Source organism: Limanda limanda, chromosome 14 (genome assembly GCF_963576545.1).
Source record: "Limanda limanda chromosome 14, fLimLim1.1, whole genome shotgun sequence".
NCBI classification, from domain to species: Eukaryota; Metazoa; Chordata; class Actinopteri; order Pleuronectiformes; family Pleuronectidae; genus Limanda; species Limanda limanda.
The window spans coordinates 25,153,361-25,173,064 of NC_083649.1; the positions used below are offsets into that span (position 1 = coordinate 25,153,361).

The window sequence follows — 19,704 nt, forward strand, 5'->3', positions numbered from 1 at the left end:
TTGACTGACAAACCCATCAATCCCATCGTGTGGTTGGTTTAATTTTTTAATTTAGCCAGTTAGGGTTGTTTTCAACTCAGCATTTTTTAGGGTTTGGTTGATATATAGAAAATGGTTTACTGTAATGAGAAAATAAATTGAGTTGATATGACTGTGTTTCTCTTTGGCTCAGTGAGATTTTGACTCAGCTAATTGAATACAACAAATTAATTTAACCAACATGAGTTGAACAACACTCATCTGCCATCACCATGAACTTAATTTTACCCAGCAAATTGTATTATTACACCCCAAGCTATCTTTATTTATTAGAGAGGGATTTATCGAGAGTGGCTTTACAGCCAATGTGCTAATGTTGGTAATTCATTTCCAACTCAAACAGAATGTAAATAACTTTAAGTTTGGGGTGACTCTTTCAGAAACTTGATATTTAAGTTCACACAATGCACAATTCTTTAAAGAGACATCAAGATGCTGTCTGGACTGTGTTTTAGAAAATAAATCAATAGCAACATTGAGCAGCCTTGTATCTCACTGCCTTTACCACATACACATTTCTTTCTGCATATCTTTGGACATTTTTTCAAAAGTTTATTTTTCTGACATGTTTCCTATATAAGATATGTTGGAGGAAAAAAGGGGGCAATATAACATGTAAACCAAAGTCAATAAACACTGACACAGAACTGAAGACACTAATAACGCAGTATTTGGAATCTACCGCACATTATTTTGTGGCAAAATTCTAATTTACACACATGCTAGACACAAAATAATATTAGCACTCTTAGTATTTAAAAAAAAAAAGAAAGTATCTCCGGCGGTTGCAAATTGCAAATAGGGGCCATCAATAACATTTTGAAAATGCAGAGGTCTACCATAGCGTAGTTGCTTCTGGCTACCAAGGACATCAGCTAAACTCAGGGAGAAAACACAGTCTCACAGTTACGACTTTATTTCTAAACTAATCCTCATGAGGTTATATACCGCATTGGCAAATTCCCACCTATATGGAAACCAGAAAGGCCCTGAAAAATAGCTCATCATCGGTATCGCTCTCTGATTGACTGCTGCTGATGTGGAAATTGGATGATTAACTATATGAAATTGAGCGTAACCTATCTTTAAATCCCCCAGAATTCCCAGCTTTCCCAAACCACCATCCATATGTCAGTGTCAAATATGATCTGAGGTGTTGATTCTTTGTCTCTCGAGGTATTAGTTCCATTTGACTAATATTTGAATGGAAATTGCTCTGTCTAATGCATTCACCTTGAAGTGAGCAAAATCCATCTCTGGGATGACACTTTCTGCCTAAAAAAGCATGGGTGCCGCCTCTTTTACTTCAGATTGGACACTGTTATTGTCACCATCTAAATTGTTTATAACCTGAGGGTTAAAGACTATTATATTTACATACATACAAATGAACTATTTAACGTTGATGATAGTGACATTAGGGCTGAGGGGTACCCATTCCACTTCGCCCTGGATAAACACAGGCTCTGTCTCTGAGAATAACACTGGGACTGTGCAGACTGATACAGTTATCAGAGTGACTTCCTGCTAATGAAACTTTGTGTAAATGACCCATAATATTGGATTCAAAATAAATGAATAAAAGTTACTTCTGTTTGTTAACAGAGGAGGTAATAACTGTGCTTTGTTAACATAACTAAACACTGCTAGATCATTTCGCTCCTCATTAGTCTTATCTCATTGTACTATCACACTTCAAAACCCCCCCCAAAGGTATTTGTTGTTCTCAAAGCTGTCTTGATACAAACGATTTGCAGAGCAACCATGTTTATGTTTACTTATGTTTTTGGGTACAGAGAAAAAGATGTGTGCATTGCCTGTTTTAAATGGCCCGTTTGTTTGGCCTTTGGTGTTGCCGGTTGCGTGTTTTTGAGAAATGATCTTAGAAACAACTTAACACTTGACACTGAAGCGATTTACAGACTAGAACAACAGTGAAATGCGGCTTCTCTGCACACATGACCGTTAAAAAAATATATAAAATGGCCGTATAACAACTTTAGTGACACATAGTGTCTCGTAACATATCATTACACCAGCAGAGCAGATACACTCATGGGGCATATTAAGAAACATTTAGAAAAGCAGTTATAGATGAGTACCAATAACAGAGGCATGTTCCCTGTGTTGATGATCCTGGTATATGATGCTGTGACAAGACATTTCCAGTGTGCATCGCTTCCTGCACAACACACTGATGGTCTCTGTCTAAAATACTCCCACACTTTAGATCAGGGCTATTGAAATTTAAACACGTCCACATTTAGAACATTTCCTCAATCAAATGTCTTGGACATAATAATGTGATTTATATGTTGAATGAATAGATGTATCAACATCTGTGTGTAGCCAACAACTTACTGCAATAATATTTCAACAGTATTGTCACTTTTCACAATGACATGATTGGATTATCAATGAGAGAAATAAAAGTTCTTCCTAGTGTCAACAAATGGTTAAAATAAAGCTTTTTAAAAATGAGCATCTTAAAAAAGTGTTTACATTTTTAGGAATAGTGAATAAACTTATTTTTCTCTTTCTTTCTATTCCTCCAATATCCCACCCCGGCTTTTCTTGTTCAGTGAGACAAGTGGGCTCTAGCTTGTCCTGCCAGGATTTAAATCTAGGCTGGTGTAGTGTCGGTGTTGTGTTTTGTTTCAATGTGTAGTGTTGTTTGTTTTAGAATAAATGACTCTGCCTTCGCTGCTTTATCTCGCCAGCATGCCATGAGAAGTTACTTTTCTTACTTTTTTCTGACTCACTTATTAATATCTACCTTTCAATGTTATTCACACACCATCACCAGTCAGACGTCTACATATTTAATAATATATGTATAGTGCCAAATTACAATATACATTATCTCAAACCACTTTACATAGAAATTAAATAAAAATGATAGAGAAAACCCAACAGTTCCCACAATAAGAAGCACTGTGGCATCTGCAGAGAGAAAAAACTCCCTCATTAACTGGAAGTAACTTCTAACATTAAGAGAACAGTAACAGTGTGATCATAATCAGAATTCATTGATTTGATTGGCTGAGATTGACGTCACATGAGATCATTTACAATGCATGCAATTGGTCTGATAGTTTCTTGAAATGGAAATCCAGTGCTGGAAAGGCTAGGTGCCAGATAAATAGGAAATGCTCTGTCAAAATGTGACAATTTTCAATGGTTTATCAGGTAGACCTCTGAAATGAATAGGACAGACTGACCCCTGCATTAGATGATCGAGGGGCAGATTTTTTAAACTTTGTCCGGTGGACGAATGATGCTTTGACCCATGGAAGGACTGTTTTGAACCAGGCACAGACATATTTGCGACGCTTAACAGAGTAGTGTTGGGCTGTTCATTCAATTAACATTGAATGTGTCATGTGTCCAAATTGCACATAATTCACCACTGCACTTCCGTGGGCTCCCAGCAGAACACCTGCCAAGGTTGAAGACGATTAGATTTACAGCCCTTGAGAAAGTCCAATTACATCTATACAAACAGAGATTCTTCACACTACTGCAAGAATTTAAATGTAGAGTGTAAAGACAAATAGTTCAAATTCAATGTCTCTTGTGCTTTGAGTGTAAATGTGCCAGTAGCTGTAGAGACACACTGCTCTGAGTTATTGTTGATGGCTTTCATACTTTCTAGGCTCCCATCTAAGCTGGATGCCTTTATGCAGTGGGATTTAGTTTTGACCTTCAGGCAGTTTTTATGTTCATTACTTTTAGTCAATAGTTTAAAAAAAAGGTTGGAATATTGACGGATTGGACGAGAGGAAAAAAGAAAAAAAAAGATCCCTTCTTAGATTTACCATATCAATGCATCTTTGTGTTCGCACTTTTAACTCTCACACATGAGCCCAGCAATGTCATGCAGAGGTCAGAGGAGGGGCCTCTGATAGTGTATCAGCATGTCTGCTGAATGTATCCCTGCTGGGATTACAGGCAGTATCGTACCTATTGATAACACAGGATGTCTGAACATTCAAACCATTTAACGGTACCAGCTTGTTAAATAATTCATGCCCTCGCAACGTGCATTCATTGGATGACTTTGCCACACATCACACTGCATTAGCAGGGAGGGAAGGAGGAAGTGCTGGGATTGGATCATATGTGATAGAAACCAGCAAAACACCTGAGAGAAGAGAAGGACCAACCTCACATTTTAAAGCCTGAGTGCTGATATAAACACCTTTTTTCTTCACATGCTGTGACTGCAGTTGAGGAATATGATTAAAGCTGTCTGGTAGGTCAAGACTGAGGCAGATGTAGTTATCTGAGATCAAAGTTGGAATCATGTGCACCTCTCCGTGCCAGGGGCACTTAAGCTCCTACAAGTATTAAGCTGACCTGAACCAAGTTACTATTGTGTTCAGGAAAACAATGTGTTCATCAGACAACAGACCATGGAGTTTACAGTAAATTCCTGGCAAAAAAAGAATCCTCAATAAAGTCAGCTATTGTAAAATTGTTGTTAATTACTGTCGAAAAAGGAGCTAATTACTGGCAAATTGTGTCATTCATATTTTTACTTAACTTAACTATACTAAGCTGTTCGAGAGAATTTTTTCACAGTTTATTTATTTATTTTACATGAGCAGCTTTATTGTGAAGTGTTCTGAATGAGACCACGCTTACTGTTAATTAATGTTGTTAATTCGAAATTCATCATCATTCAGTTGCTGAAAACCATTTAAACTCCATTTATCGACTGAGGGGGGAAGAGACCTGACGACTGATTGAGACGTTGTTCTTCTTCACCTTCCCATTTCTTTGGCTGACCAGCTTTACAGTCTTGGAGCCACTGGTCGGGTTGATGCCAACAAAACATTAGAAATCATAAAAGACACTTCAGGAGCAGTCTGCCCCTACAGCTGTTCTATAAGAGAGAGCAGAATCAGTTGAGAGGTGCAAGCCAACTAATCAGTCCTGAAATATGAAAAAACTGCTAAAAGTTTTTATTAGTTTTTGCTTATCAGTTTTAGTTGCAGATTGTACATTTAGGGTCATGGTTGAAAAGGGTTGTTCTTTACTCAGAGTGCCTTCTGCTGTTCAACATGCACCTGCACCTGTGTGGCATGGTGACAGAAAGGTGGATTTGCCAGGTAGTACAAGAGGACTTCTCTGCAAGAGGCAACTTTGCACACGAGCAGATCATCTGTGTGCTCCTGCCTGTGTGGGTGCATATTACTATCGTGATAATGCACCCCTCAAAATGGTGAAAGTGAAATCCTACACCACTGACTGCAGACCAGGTTTATGCATCAATTTGCAGTTATATCTTCTTGCCTCAAGATAACAATGCACCAACAATGTGCCTGACCAGTGACCACACCGTTTAGGACCAACCCACCCAATGGTGCTCGTCTTGATGCAGGTAGCTTACATTTGCTATTTAACCATCCAACTGTGGATGCTTTACACCAGGCCTCAGTTTTTGTGTGTCAAATTGGACCTGTGTTTAAAATAATTAACTAACATTAAAAAGCCACACATTGCTTATGGATGAACAGAAAAGCAGACATATTATTATGTCAAAGAAAAAAAAATATAATATATCCAAGTAGTTTGATACAGAATCGGAACAAAGACCATGAAAGGCTACTGTTAAACAATAATTACCAAAGTGACTTGTTTGTATTTTCTTTAATGTTAAAATGAGCAAATATTTTTGACTCTCTTGTGTTTTGGGTCAAGTAGTAAGTAAGGGAAGATTAAAATATAGAACAACATAAATTGATTCAAACTTACATATACAGTGTAAACAGAATATGTAAAGTGTGAGTATATATACTGTGAAATAGATTGCACATAACCCATTCAAGTTGCACTGACAAAAATTAGAGAAAAGTTGATTTGAATTATGATAAATCACACTACATATTGTATGAGTAAGTGTGTGTGTTGGTGTGTATGTTATACCAGGTATTGCAAGAAATGTGAGAAATAGGGTGGAGGTGGAGCTGTGTGACACTACAATTGTTGTTTTATAAAAATGTTCCTATAGTGTTGGAAATTTTATCACTGCTATTCTCATTTTCTTGTAATCATTATAAAAGTTGCATTAACGTTAGGTGTTAGTGTGTCAGTAGAATCTCAGCTTCTGCACATGACTGAGTCCACAGAATGAGTGCTCTTTATTCAGTCCACCCATGTTTGGGTATTAGCTTGCTTTGGTCAGACGCAGGTCCATTGTCTGTGAGCTCTGCCCATCCTTGCATGATATGAATGAAGATTAGCCTGGATTGTTTGAATAAACAACCCAGGGTCTTGTGTTGATGTGTCGCAGCAGGAAATTATGTGAATGTCATTGCATGTATAAGTGAAATAAACGAGAAACACAATCTACCAGGAAGAGCTAGACTGTATGTTGCTGAAACAAATCAAAAAGATGTTAATTTAAAGTGAAATGGCTTTGTTCATTTGAGCATGTTAAAATCAATACCTCCACCCCATATTTCAGACCATGGCTAGGTGATTTAGGCTGCACAGTTTACGTTTCCCCCCCCTTTTCCTCTGCCTCTGTCACAGTGTTTGTGTGATACATCAGGAATGATTCATGTGGAGCGTGCTACAAACAATGGCATTCCAATTTGTCATTTCTGCATGCTTGGCACCCTCGCTCGAGGTGGAGCTTTGGCAAGGTCATCGGATGTGCTCACCTGGTGTAAAGTAGAACAATGGGGGTCAAAAACATAATGTACATGACATGGATTGAAATGGCCTGCAATCTTATTTTATCCTCAGAACACCAGCTTGTAGAGCTGATTGCTGAAAACAGTTGCACATTCCTGGGACTCTTCCTGATTTCTCTTGATGCTGTTGTTATCAAAGCCTCTTAATGATTGCGAAATATCGACAGCAGAGGTGTTTAATGACATCATGTGACCAAATGTTGCCGCTCTAATTGACTGAGGGGGTATCTGTGAACAAGAGCCTCAGCCCAACCCCTTACTCTGTACCCTTGACTCTAATTAAGACCACATATCTTAGATTTTGCTGAGGTCAGGGAGGGGTTTTTAATTTAAAAACCATTAAAATGTGCACATAGTCAGGACTTGTGTTGCATCCCAGGCAGATATCATTTTAATTAAGTCTTATCTTTGCCCAATTTTACCAGCACAGGACATCATTATAATTCCACAATAACAGCCTACCTACGAACACTTTTGTAAATGGAATGGGCTTCTGATTGCTAATATCAAAAGTGTTTATCCCAGGTTTTTGCCTAGATTATCATCTCTTCTGGAATTTAACCAGGTTCATGATGTATTCAGCTGCTTCAAATGGTGAAAATTGCAAATACCCACAGAAAGGTGTGCAAAATATTTTTAACGTTAACTCAAGCCCTACTGTTGCAGCTACCAGAAAGTAAGCAATAAATTCCAGAGAAAGCATCACACCTGCAAAAGGATGAAACAGTTTTATGTCATTGTGGGGTTCAGTGCACTTAGTGTGTTTATCCTAAAGAAAAAGGTGTGTATTGTGAAGTCAGTTGTGTGTGAGAAAAGATTGATGAACACACAACAGACTGTCGCCTGCGAACACGAGCCATCAATACTTTCACACTTGTGCAAACATTTGATACCAGCCAAGAACAATGCCATGTGTCTACTTGTATCTTTCCTCAGCAATGACATCCAAAGCTGTCAGAGCTTTGTCATCCGTTCCCTCCTGTCCAAAAATGTAACAGCTTGCCAAATTGACGTTAAGGTAAAGAAATTATCCTGCTCAATCTTCACACGAGTCTCAGAAGCTGTCATGGAAATTCTGAGTGCTGCTGTTAGCCGTGCAGCAAAGTGCCACTTTTATCCAAGGTAGCTGGCATCTCCTCCATGCATACAGATACGGGTGGGGAGAAGCATCAGCAAACAGAGTGAATGTGGTTTGGTGAAGTTCGCCCTTTCTCTTAAAGTTATCTCTCCTAAACCCAATCATCAGGCACATGAACTGAAAAAGTCAGAAAACCCCCCAACTGGATTTGTATTCGAAAACATGACACTTTACAGACACAAGGCTCAAGGACACCCAGGAGCCTTTCAAAAGAGTCAGAAATAGCTACAGGTATTCAACTTTTACAACAACAAGCCACAGGGATAGAATAGACGACAGGAATAATTACTTTGCTGATCAAGAGTTCAGCCTCTGCCTTTTTTTTGGTTATGTAGTTTATAATTAAAGGTCTTTTCAGGCAGAGGTCAATGGGACACCATTATTAAGATACATTTATTTGTGCACAGACATGCACAAGCACACTCATGCAAGGAGGGAAATTTAACCTCTGCTTTTAACCCATCTGGTGCAGGACCACACAGAGCAGTGGGCAGCCATGTACGGCGCCTGGGGAGCAGATGTTGGGGGAGAACAGGGACAGGAGAGAATCCTCTTGGATTTTTGGACAGATCAATCCAGGTTCGTCTTTTTGTTGTTTCTCCGTGGAGTCGAACCAGAGACGAACCAGAGACCTTTTCTGCCCATAGTCCAAGTTTCTGCCAATAGTCCACCGCCTCTCCCTTATGTGATGTCATGTGAGGGTTCTTAACTCTAAACATATTTTTTGTTAAAATGAAAGAATGGTGTACACTGATCTATTGGACAATTGTTTGCTGGACTAAAATGTGCCAAAATGGTCTGTTCATATTGGCTAATTATGGGACTTTATACACCGAGCTGGAAATGATTGTAACTATATGAAACTATATGGCACCACCCATTCAATTCCATGGGTGTGCATTGTCTACAGTCAGGTTTCATATGTAATTAAAAATATGTAGATATATCTATAAAATAATAAAGATTTTTATATATGAAGGATCAAATGTTGATGGAGCTTCCATGCGACTTGTATCTGGTTTATATGGTGCCATACTTCAGCCTTGATGATGATTGTAAGGACACCTGCATTTATACACTTAAGCTGATGATTAGTTTTCCCGCAGTTCAGTACACTGTAAGGGGTCCTTGACATGTTTCATGTCATGGTTGCCAAACAAATGTACCCAGGAGTCCCAATTTGAAGGGACTCCTTTGGACCTCTGGCACATCGACAAAAAACATGTTTCAAGTGTTCTATGAAAGCTGTCATTACAAGTCAATTCAATTATTGAGATACTAAAGAAGTATTCCAATTATTTACTAACCTCCATCCTCCCTCTACATTTGATCCAAATTGGTGTGAGTGAATATTCTTTCCACAAGTCCGACTGCACCGTGCAGACTTACACCAGTGAAAACTAAACCAGCAGCGAAGATCCTGCGTTTTGCATGGGTGCTCTCTGTAGGATGAAATCTATTTGGACACGTGTGATGTTCAATATTGAAAAACTTACAATAAACCGATAAACAGTGCTGCAGTCAGAAGGGGCTGAACAGTCTGTGGACCATGTCATCTTTTACATCCTTGAGTGGTCGACAACGGGCCCAGGAGTCAAAACTGACCTACTAGATCATTTTGAAAATGTGGTTGGTTTAATTCAACATATTGGACTGAATCTGACATTCAAGGGAGTCTGCTGATCTCCGTCATGACAGCAACAAATCATAGAATCAATGTCTTTGTAGCAATTTCTCTACAAAGTAAAAGCACAATTTATTGCTTCAGTGCATTGTACAGAGCAGAATTACAGAGCTGTTTTTATGAAATGTCCCAGTTGTTGTTTCTGAAATAGCTGACATGCCAGGTATGAAAAATATATCACCACCGAAGTAAATATTCGAATGTTTATTAAAACCACAGTTTACAGTAATGACGCAAATTCAGCTTCATTTCATGAAAAGGAAAAGAAAAGATAAAAAAACAGACTCATAGCTCACCTTTGCAGTTTCATAAAGAAAGCTGCAACCAGCATTACCACCAGCCAAGCAAACATCCCGTCCCCAACATGGACTATAGTTGTCATGTGGATCGGCCACAAAAAAAGCGATGTATTATATTTGCCATGTTGCTAAATAGCAATGTTCCCTGTTAACCCCCTCCCCTTAAGACCCACTGCAGGTCCCTGCATTGACCCAGGTTTTGGAGCCATTAAAACCCCTGTGGCTGCAGCCATATGGTCCTTATGGTTCAGGCAAGAGATGCTACCTGGTGAATAACACGCACACACACACACAGAGGGCGAGAGAGAGAGGGCGAGAGAGAGAGAGAGAGAGAGAGGAGTGGAGGAGGAGGAGAGTACTTCAGGAACTGTACACTAGCCTACTTAGCGAAAGGAAAGATACTGAGGCAAATTCAACCTCTTGCTTTAAGTGCGCACGGCAAAAAAAAAAAAAAAAAGAGAACACCGCGGGAGGAAAGAAAGGGAAAAGACAGAGGGAGACTTGGCTGAAGCATCTGTGCCACAGCATCCATTTCGCTGCGAGGAGCGTGTGAAGCGCAGGGGACGGTGCGCATTTCTCTCTCAGCCACGGCGCTTCTCTCCTCTCTCCTCCGAACTCCGTTTCCTCGAGCGGCTGACGGGCGGAAGACACGTCCCCCTCCTCCCCCGCATTCAGCCACACGGACTGCATCTCACAACAAGCCTGTTTACTTGGAGCCACACCGCGGTTCCAGTCGCACACACCGCATCTTTGTTTGTGGAGTGGGATTTGCGCTGCGCAGCTCAAGGCGCAAAAAAAAACAAGGGGGGAAATCAGACGGTTCAAGTTTTCCTGGAAGTTGCGCATTGACAGAAAAACAACAACATGGGAATTTGTGGCCATTTGGCGGTGCCCGGAAAAAGCCTTGTGGTCCTCGGACTTAAATTGTTATTCCTTGTACCTGCAGGAGTTCCAGCCAGGAGCGGGGATTCTGTATTAAAGGACAACATCACCGTCAGACAGGGGGACAGCGCCGTCTTAAAGTAAGTCTCCAAGTGTGTTTGATTATAGCACGGATAATATCCCCCTGTGCGCCATGAGCACTGACTGAGTGTCGACCCCACAAGCCAATGAACTGTAACGCTCCAGAGTTACTAAAGGTCATAACAAACAATTTAAAAATGCATTCATGTGTATGTGTGTGTGTGTGTGTGTGTGTGTGTGTGTGTGTTTTGATGGATTATTATTAATTCTGCATGTGGCATTTCCAAGTTGTGGGCTAACATGCAGAAGTCGGTGTGAAGCCTCCCCTGCTCATTGCCCTTGAATGTTATTGATCCCCTTGGTTAATGTCTTGTTGAGGATGCACAGAGCAGAGATTCTCAAATTCAGCATTAGGAGCAGTTGTGTACTTATTGATCTGAGTGTGTACTACAAATGCAATTATGACTTTCATTTTCAGGGCTGCACTTTTCTCCATCACACTTGGATGAAATGTTTTGGAAGCCTGGGTACGGTGTACATCAGGCAGTGTGTATCGTTTAAATCACTGTTTGCTATAATTATTGGGTTTTTAATCACTATTGTTTCCATGATATCCTTATTAGGGCTTGTTATGATCAGTCATATCCAGTTTAATCTTGGTATTCACAGTTTCTTTCTGTGTCTTCAGTAATGCTTTTTTTTCCTTATCTCCATTTTTTGTGTAGTTGCATCTATAAACCGCTCTGTTTTTACTTTATTTTATTTACTTATTTCATAAGAACAGACCAGGTGTCGTGCTAGGAACCCAGAATCCCTGTGAAATGATGTGAGATAGGGTCACGCACCACCCACACCCACCCACCCACACACACCCACACCCACACACAAACACACACACACACACACACACACACACACACACACACACACACACACACACACACACACATGCATGGAGTATTCAAACATTTACTGTGGACTTTGTTTTCACGTACATTCATATTAATCTCAGTTTAATGTAACACATGTGGAGAATGTTTGAAGCCTTCAATCCTTTACAGCTATTCATTAAGTTGTATTATATTGTGGTTAAGAGAAACTAGTGATGATTGGAATGAGGTCACTGTGGAAAAACATGTGGTGAGAATCAGTGAGGTAAAATATATATAAACACAGAAGATAAGCATTACAGACAGAACACATGAAATGAAGAGAAAACGAGTGCAAATAAAGATGTGAAGCCATGATTTTCAGCACACATTAAACAAGTTAGACAAATCAGCAAAATGTTACAGATGTGAATGACAGTCTTGCTCCAGTATGATATACCAACGTGAGCAGACATGTTAATCAGTAGCTCAAATGTGAATGTGCCTGCTGTGCATTCAGTACCTTAAGCTGTCAGAGCAGGGCAGTAGAGTTCAGCTGGCTGTGTGCCGCCTGTGCAATGATTCTTGTCCAAATACCCACAATCTCAGTCTGATGACTGTTGACAAAGATGAGCAGCTAAACAGTTTGCTGTTGCACCTCAGGTGTAGATGAGGAGGAGGGTGATCAAGCTGCTGGAGCTGCACCAGGCCACAGCACAGGAAGTGGGACGTGTTGGCCAAGATGGAGATCCGTTCAGCTCTAATCTTCTCTCCTCTGCTCGGTGCAGCTGCTCTACCCTCACCAGTTTGTTAATTCTGCCTCAGCCATTACAAATGAGTGCTGGTCTCCACTGATTAGTAGAACTTGTTAAATAATCAGATGGATCCACTGAAACCATTTTACTCTGCTCAATCTGGACGGTGACAGTCTGAAATCCAATCCTTGCTCCTCTGTCATGCTGATGTAGACCTGCCAATGATTGCGCCTGTGGCTGCTGGCAGGGGTTCCTCTGCAGCCTCACACTCTCCTTTCCTTGCCCTAACTTATGATCCCACAATAGAGAAGTCATCAAATAATTTGTGGAGTTGCCATGACCCAGGGTTGAATCTTAAAGGGAGAGGTATTGAGAGTAAACTCCAAAGCTGACAATGAAGTCACTCGAGGCACTCCTTTCCTGCTTCACAGTATATTCATTACACTGTCCTGGAGGAAGATGAACTGCTGCCCATCAGTGAGCCAGTCAGTCCATAATCCAGGAAACCGTGCTATCCACCTGCATTGCTTTGAGCTTCTCCCAAAGCAGGAGGGGCTGGATGGCATTGAAAGCACCAGAGAAATCAAAGGACATCATTTTCATCCTGTTTCTTTGCTTCTGCGGGTGGGAATAAAGGCCTGTGTAGCAGGTATATGATAGCAATGTCCACACATTTGACAGCTAGCTGCACCCCGAGGCTAACGCTGTGAGGACCCGCTGCCTTGCTTGTGAGCAGCTTCACCAGCTCCCCCTTCACCAACGTGACAGAGAGAAAGAGAGGCTTGTCAGGGCAGCAGGCTGGTGAGGCAGGGACTCAGGTAGGTGGGAAAGGGGGGGGGGGGAGGGGGGGCAGGAAGCCTCGAGAGGAGAATGACTGTGGTGTTGATCTCTGATTGGATCAAAGTAATGTGAAGAATAGACATTGGCAGTCCCTAAAATGTTTTCTATTTTAACATTTTATGGGTAAAATTGCAGCACTGATACAACACATTTCTTCCAGTGTACTTCTGCAAATCCCCAACAAATTGTAATGTTTGTGTTTGGAACCAGTATTTTGCCGAATAACTACTTTAATACATGTAGTATTGATATTTGGAAGACAGCATGTCACATTGCTGCACTTGTAACACTCTCCTGAGAAGATTATATCAAGTCAACAGTAATTACCCTAACAAGAGAGACATTCATACACACGTTTCATTCAAACCTGGCCCAATAAGCTTTTCTATCTCTGATCAGGATGGAAACATGTGCTTTGAGCCAATTCACACTGGCTTGTAGTGGGTTAAAAGCTCCAAGGTTAAGGGAAGTACAATAGTAATATGATTCTGGCAATATGTTTTTGATAAACAATTGTTGCATCTGAGTGATTTCCTGATGCTGGCAAAGTTCCTGGGGTGTTATTTTACTTTTTCAGGGCTGTGTTATTAAGACAGTGAAGGGAACACAAACTATCATTCTCACATAAAGAAAGCCACTGGCAACAGAGACTCAAACAAAATCATTCACCAAAGCTTTTGTTGCAGTATTACTTGTTTTTTTTCAGAAATGAAAAATACATACATTTCCTCTGTGACACATGTTAGAGGAGCAATAAATCTATGCCTATCCTTTTCCGGATATATTGTAATATGAATATATTATTCACCTGTGTACATGGACCATGAATCATGGAAACATATTGCTGCAAAGGAAGTTTATCAGATCTGTCAGACCAATATTTTATTTCTCTTGTTCTTAAGTAAAATAATTTGCTTTATATACAGTCCATATTTTTTACCTGAATCTGTTGTTGTTATGATGACACATTTGGGAAGAGCAGATAGATCAATAAATACAACTTGAGCTAGTGATATGATTCATATTCCGACTATTTGTGAATACAGTGATTGATTTTGATTGGCTGAAATTTGCCAGTAATTGCATCAATGTTGCAGTTGCAATAACTTAGTGATTGTAATTAGATGAAAGGTGGGAGGTTGTGGGTGATGGTGGTACAATGCAGCCAATTTCATTAAATGACTTGTGGCACTAAGCATTAAGTAAAGTGGTGCCGCTGCGTTACTTGAGTGAGATATTATACCATCATACTGTTACTATCATTAGCAGGTCTGAAGCAAAAGAATGTTGATTCCTGTTAACAATCAATAGAAAGCTGCATTCCTGTTGGCAGCGCTGGCAGTGGAGGGATGCTTTAGCCAGTTTTATATAAATGAGATAAATCAATATACAGGTACACTAACCTTGTTTAAAACTGTGTAATTAACAACGTCTGATGTTTGTGAGCAGCCACAGAAACACTGCAGGCGTTCATGCTTTTTAAAGGCTTAGTAGCTTAAGCACATGGAGATTGAATCCCTCACTCACCATCCATTAATGTACAATAGCATTAGTCATACTGTTTTCCACCAATGTAAATTATAATTCTGATCGAATCGACTGTCACATGGAATCACTTAAAATGAGACACACAAGTAGCTATATGGGAATTTAATTACAATGCACAACAGTCTGATTTATTGATTCATTTGAATCAATTTGTTTGTTAAATGAATAAATGCAAGTCATTTTTGATTACATATACAAATCAGTCACTGGCTAGTGGTTTTACAAGGTTGTGCAAATATGCTCAGTGTAGAGATGTGTTCATAAAAAACATATGCCGTCAGATGAGGATTATTTTTGAGAGCAGCGAACATTTTTCTCACTTTAACATTGATTTATTGTATTTGAATCAGATTTTGCACTGATTTTCTCCCACTGAGGAGTTCCCTGTTTGTTACACACTGCAGTCCTAGACACTGCTAACTCTTTGGTTGACCTGTGGAGGGCTGCAGACACACATGGTGTCACCACATTTTCACCTGCAAGTGATGAGCTTTGCTATCGCTCTCCTCTACAACTTTCAACTCTGCCAAGAAAGGTGCAACAAGCAATGGGAGTCACCAGTGCAACAATAAAGACAGCAACCCTTGCTGGCTTCCAGCCCACGATTATGGTCAGTTGTCTGTATTAGAACAATGCTGTGTCTCTGGGCCTGTCAGCAACATCATTTTCTTTGGACCTGTACTCTACTGTACATCCAGTGAGAACACAGTATCTTAGTGCTAACTGTTGCTATCCTTGCAGCTCTGACAGTTTGACAGTTAAGTCATGAATGGATTGCAGGGAATAGCCCTGCTGTGCTTGGCAGCCACAGTCAGCCAGCAGTGTATTGTATCCCTCCTTACTGAGCAAGCCACTGCTAGCATCCAGGACAGTGACACCAGACCTAGTGATAGAAAAGTGATGGCAGACGAAAGCAAAAGGCATGTGTGAACCAATGAGGGGAATCAACCTCCCTTGAATGAATGTAAGAAGCAAACATTGTGTGCTCTCTTTCACCAAGCTTTTCATCACGTTAATACGTTCGTCGTTCATTCAGCCGACATTTGGGGTTTAAGTGGTGCTCCTTTAATCACATCCTCTCATTGCACTCTCTTCTCCTGCTGTAGCCTAATGACATGGGACTGAATTAGCACCTCCTACTGCTTATCTTGATGAACCAACTCATAGTAACTCTTTGCATAACAGTAGTGGATTGAAATGGGGGTAAATTATTCTATATACTTATTCAGATTTTTTTGAAAATTTGGTTTAAATTAGTGAAACGTTTGCTTAGACACCCAGCTAATAAGGAGTAGTACTCAGTGATGTGTTTTTGGAGAGGTCAGCATCAACTGAGGGCTGCTCCTTTCCCCTGGTACCACTGACCTGGCTGTTATGTAACTGACAGGCTCCATATTATTTTGCACCCTGTGGCCCTGGTCTCCCAGGTCGACAAATTAGCAGCTGAGGTGATGTCTTAGCCTTGTGAACCAAAGCATGGACGGCCGAATGGTAATTGACGGCTTGCATGACAAGGAAAAGGTGCAGTCCCACCAGAAGGGAGTGAGTTGAAATGTCTGCAGTACAATTACAACTCTTTCCAATCAGGAGGGTATGCAAGTAGTGATTGAGTTGGTTGTCATCATGTTATCAACCGGCTCTGTGTCGACTGATTTGAGGAAGACAGACGCTGAAGCATCAAATTCAGGGTCAGCAGCTTCTCCTTCAGCCAGTTTCACAGCAGAGTAAAGATGGAACAGGTTACAGTGATTCTAAATGTTACTGGACTAGTCCAAATTTACAAAAATTCAGTATGTATTTTTGAAATTCCTTGCATCATTCTCCGATATGAGGGTGCTCATTTGAAAAACCTGCGCTCCCGGGAATTTTTGAAGGATGACTTCCATCTCTTATTAGTAATCTATAAACATTTCATAGAATAACATTCCTTAATTGAAAATATTTGGCAGATTTGCCCCCTCTGCTTTATAACTATACATGTGACCATCTTCATTGTATAGTAATATTACTGCAGTTACATATAAATAAAAGGTCAGTGTTTATATACTGTCTTTATGAACACTCACAGTACAATATGGACATTAACCCATTCACACACAAATTGCAGTGCATCTATGTGCAGCCCTTTCTCTATCGTACATCAATCATACAATGCCAGCATAGCCAACCCAGGGTTAGGGATCGAGCAGCCTACCTTCTGGGTAGGGGATTGAGCCTGACACATCCACTAAACATTGTCCAATGGTAAGAATATTACCTTTGTAACTGAAGAGGAAAACAATCTAGTTTTATCTCTCTTGTATATGAAAATGCCGCCTGCACCACGGGGAGTCTTTAGGAAGCGGAAATCAGTTCAGTTTTGGACAAGAAATATATGCCTGTTCTTTGTACAATAACAACCGGCAGTAATAGTCCATTTACAAGCTTGGTGATAATTATTGTCTAGATATTGAATCATGAAACTGATTTTATGAATAGCGTCCAACCTAAGAAAGACAAAAAGTGGGTTGTAGAATAGTGCTCATTGTTGTAAAATGTGTAAAAGTCAGTGATAGTCTAGTGATTTGTCTGCTTCCACATGAAAATGCAGTGACTTTCACGGTTGTCCATCATAACTACCTCAGGGCTTCTCATAAGATGGACTTCTGTCCGCATGACTGAAATAAAATATTAATTTCTGCTTTAATTCTTGTAGTTTGACTTTTCCACCACTTTGATTATCTCAGATATGCATGTGTAAAGAATATTTATATTAAGGTACCAAAAGGTTTCCAGACATGACCCACAGTTAAATTCCGGAGAATTGGCTGCAGTTTACCCAAAGTTTGCCTTTCACACATGAACAACACAACAGGAGTTTTTTTCATTGACCTAACTCTGCTGCCGCGATCACGTGATCATGTTTACAACACCCCTACACTGTCATCGCCTCTTGTCACCACAAACTTTCCCGATATCGGTGTCTTCTACGTTGGTGTCACCGCTTTTTCACAAGGAGATATTTGTTTTCTTTTAGTTTGCTTTTTATTCTTTTTTTGCGTCTGTCGAATTTTAGAAGTGTCATTAACGTCCCCAACTTGGGGTGAATCCAGCAGGGGATCCCCTGCTGTGTGCACACATCTATTTCTCCTCTGTATAACTTATAGCTATCAGCCTGAAGCAAGAAATATGAGACGAAAATACCCAAAAACCCAGATATTCTTTTTTTTCAAATCATAGCCTTCCCACAACGCCAGAGCCTTTTTTTTCTCAGATGAAGGTTCTAAAAGAAATAAACCACATTCAATAATTCAGAGCAAAACAAGCTACTGCTTTCACTGAACGGGCTTCCACAGGTCTGTGCATCTAGACTGGAGAGATTCATAGTTTTGAGCGGTAGGCTTCAAACGGGCATGACTTCCTTGCAACAGTGAAGAGAAACATCAGTTCAATTGTGAAGAATTACTTGAAGTTGGGTGAATTTTTTCTCTTCATGTTGCAAACTACATTGCCTTAATCTCTACAGCCTAACATACATAAGGGAAACAATTGTATTTTCTATTTCTTTGCATCTTTTCCTTTTTTGAATCACTTGATAATCACTGCAAGTTGCAGCTAACCAGCTCCTGTCTCTCTGTTTAATTGTGCCTCTGACTTTGACCCCGAAACTCTGCGTGAAACTCTGTGAGTTACAGCTTTAAAATGATATCTGGCTCATGGGCAGACGAGGGCAACCCACAAAGGGAAGCCTAAAGGGAGGATAATGTATAGAATAATATACAATGAGTTCCTTTACAGAAAAAGTAGAAATACTTTTAGCAGTTACAAAAAAATGGGGCAGTCTGATTGAAACAAATTATGATCTAACCATGAAATTACTTATGTTATCATATTCTAATTTAAAGTTGTGTAATTTCTATCAAACTGTATTGATGCCTTTCAGCTCTACAGATTGTAGAATGAGTACAGATCAGTATATTCAGCTAAGTGGGGAAAATGAAAGACTTTTTTCCAATAATCTAAGCACCATGGCATTGAGTGCAGTGGTTAAATGCTATATAAGACTGAAATGAGGGTTATGCATCAGTCAGGCTATTAAGTTCAAGCGTTCTAAGCGGTGCTTACGACTGTCCAGCCTAACGATCACAGTGTGTTCAAATGACTTTCACACAATATTGTACTGTTGAACACTCAGTGGATATACACCTGAGAATGAGGCTGTGGTTCTCATTCACCTTTCTCCAGTGGTCCAGCAGTTTTCTTGCAATCCCCAGACATCCATCTTCCGCAGGCTTTTTTTCCTCATCTTTGTGTTGTCGTAAATCACTGAGATAGTCATTAATTTTTAATATCCAGAAACCTGCGCCCTGTTGCAGGCCTACCAGATCATCCACTTCTGAGAGCCTGCCACATCCATTACAGCCTGTCTTTACTGTCCCCTATCTGTGCATGTTTGGCTGCACTTTTCTGATATCATCAATACTCATCAGCAACGCCTTCCATTCATGCGACATTCTGCCAAGCAATTTACGCTCCACTGCTCTCACTCCACTACCTACTTTTCTCCTTCACCTTTTTTAGAACATCCCCATCCCTCATACTGATCTAACTCAACACTTATATTCAGCAGTGGTTGAAAAAGTAGCCCTTAAGTTTCCCTAAAGACTGTTAAGTCATTCATACTGTAGGTATGACTTCAGTACTGACCAAGAAGGACCAAGTCTGTTAAGGTCAAGCCCAAGTGGTGTACAGTGAATATTGGGAATAGTATGTGATATTCTGGTGAAGTGGCTGTCTGTTGTTCTCATTGAAATATTTGATTTTAATACTAACCTAATCTACATTCTAATTCCACAAACACCTCCCTGTCTTTCTGTTGGTATGTA

At 40.2% G+C, this 19,704-nt stretch overlaps 1 protein-coding gene across 1 annotated transcript in view; it reads left to right on the forward strand.

The window, feature by feature from the left end:
• Positions 1-10,728: 10,728 nt before the first annotated feature.
• Positions 10,729-19,704, forward strand: part of opcml (opioid binding protein/cell adhesion molecule-like) — a 163,388-nt gene continuing 154,412 nt past the window's right edge. Inside the window, exon 1 of the mRNA XM_061086092.1 lies at positions 10,729-10,886. Coding sequence (XP_060942075.1) covers positions 10,729-10,886 — 158 coding nt within the window. The remainder of the gene's footprint in view (positions 10,887-19,704) is intronic.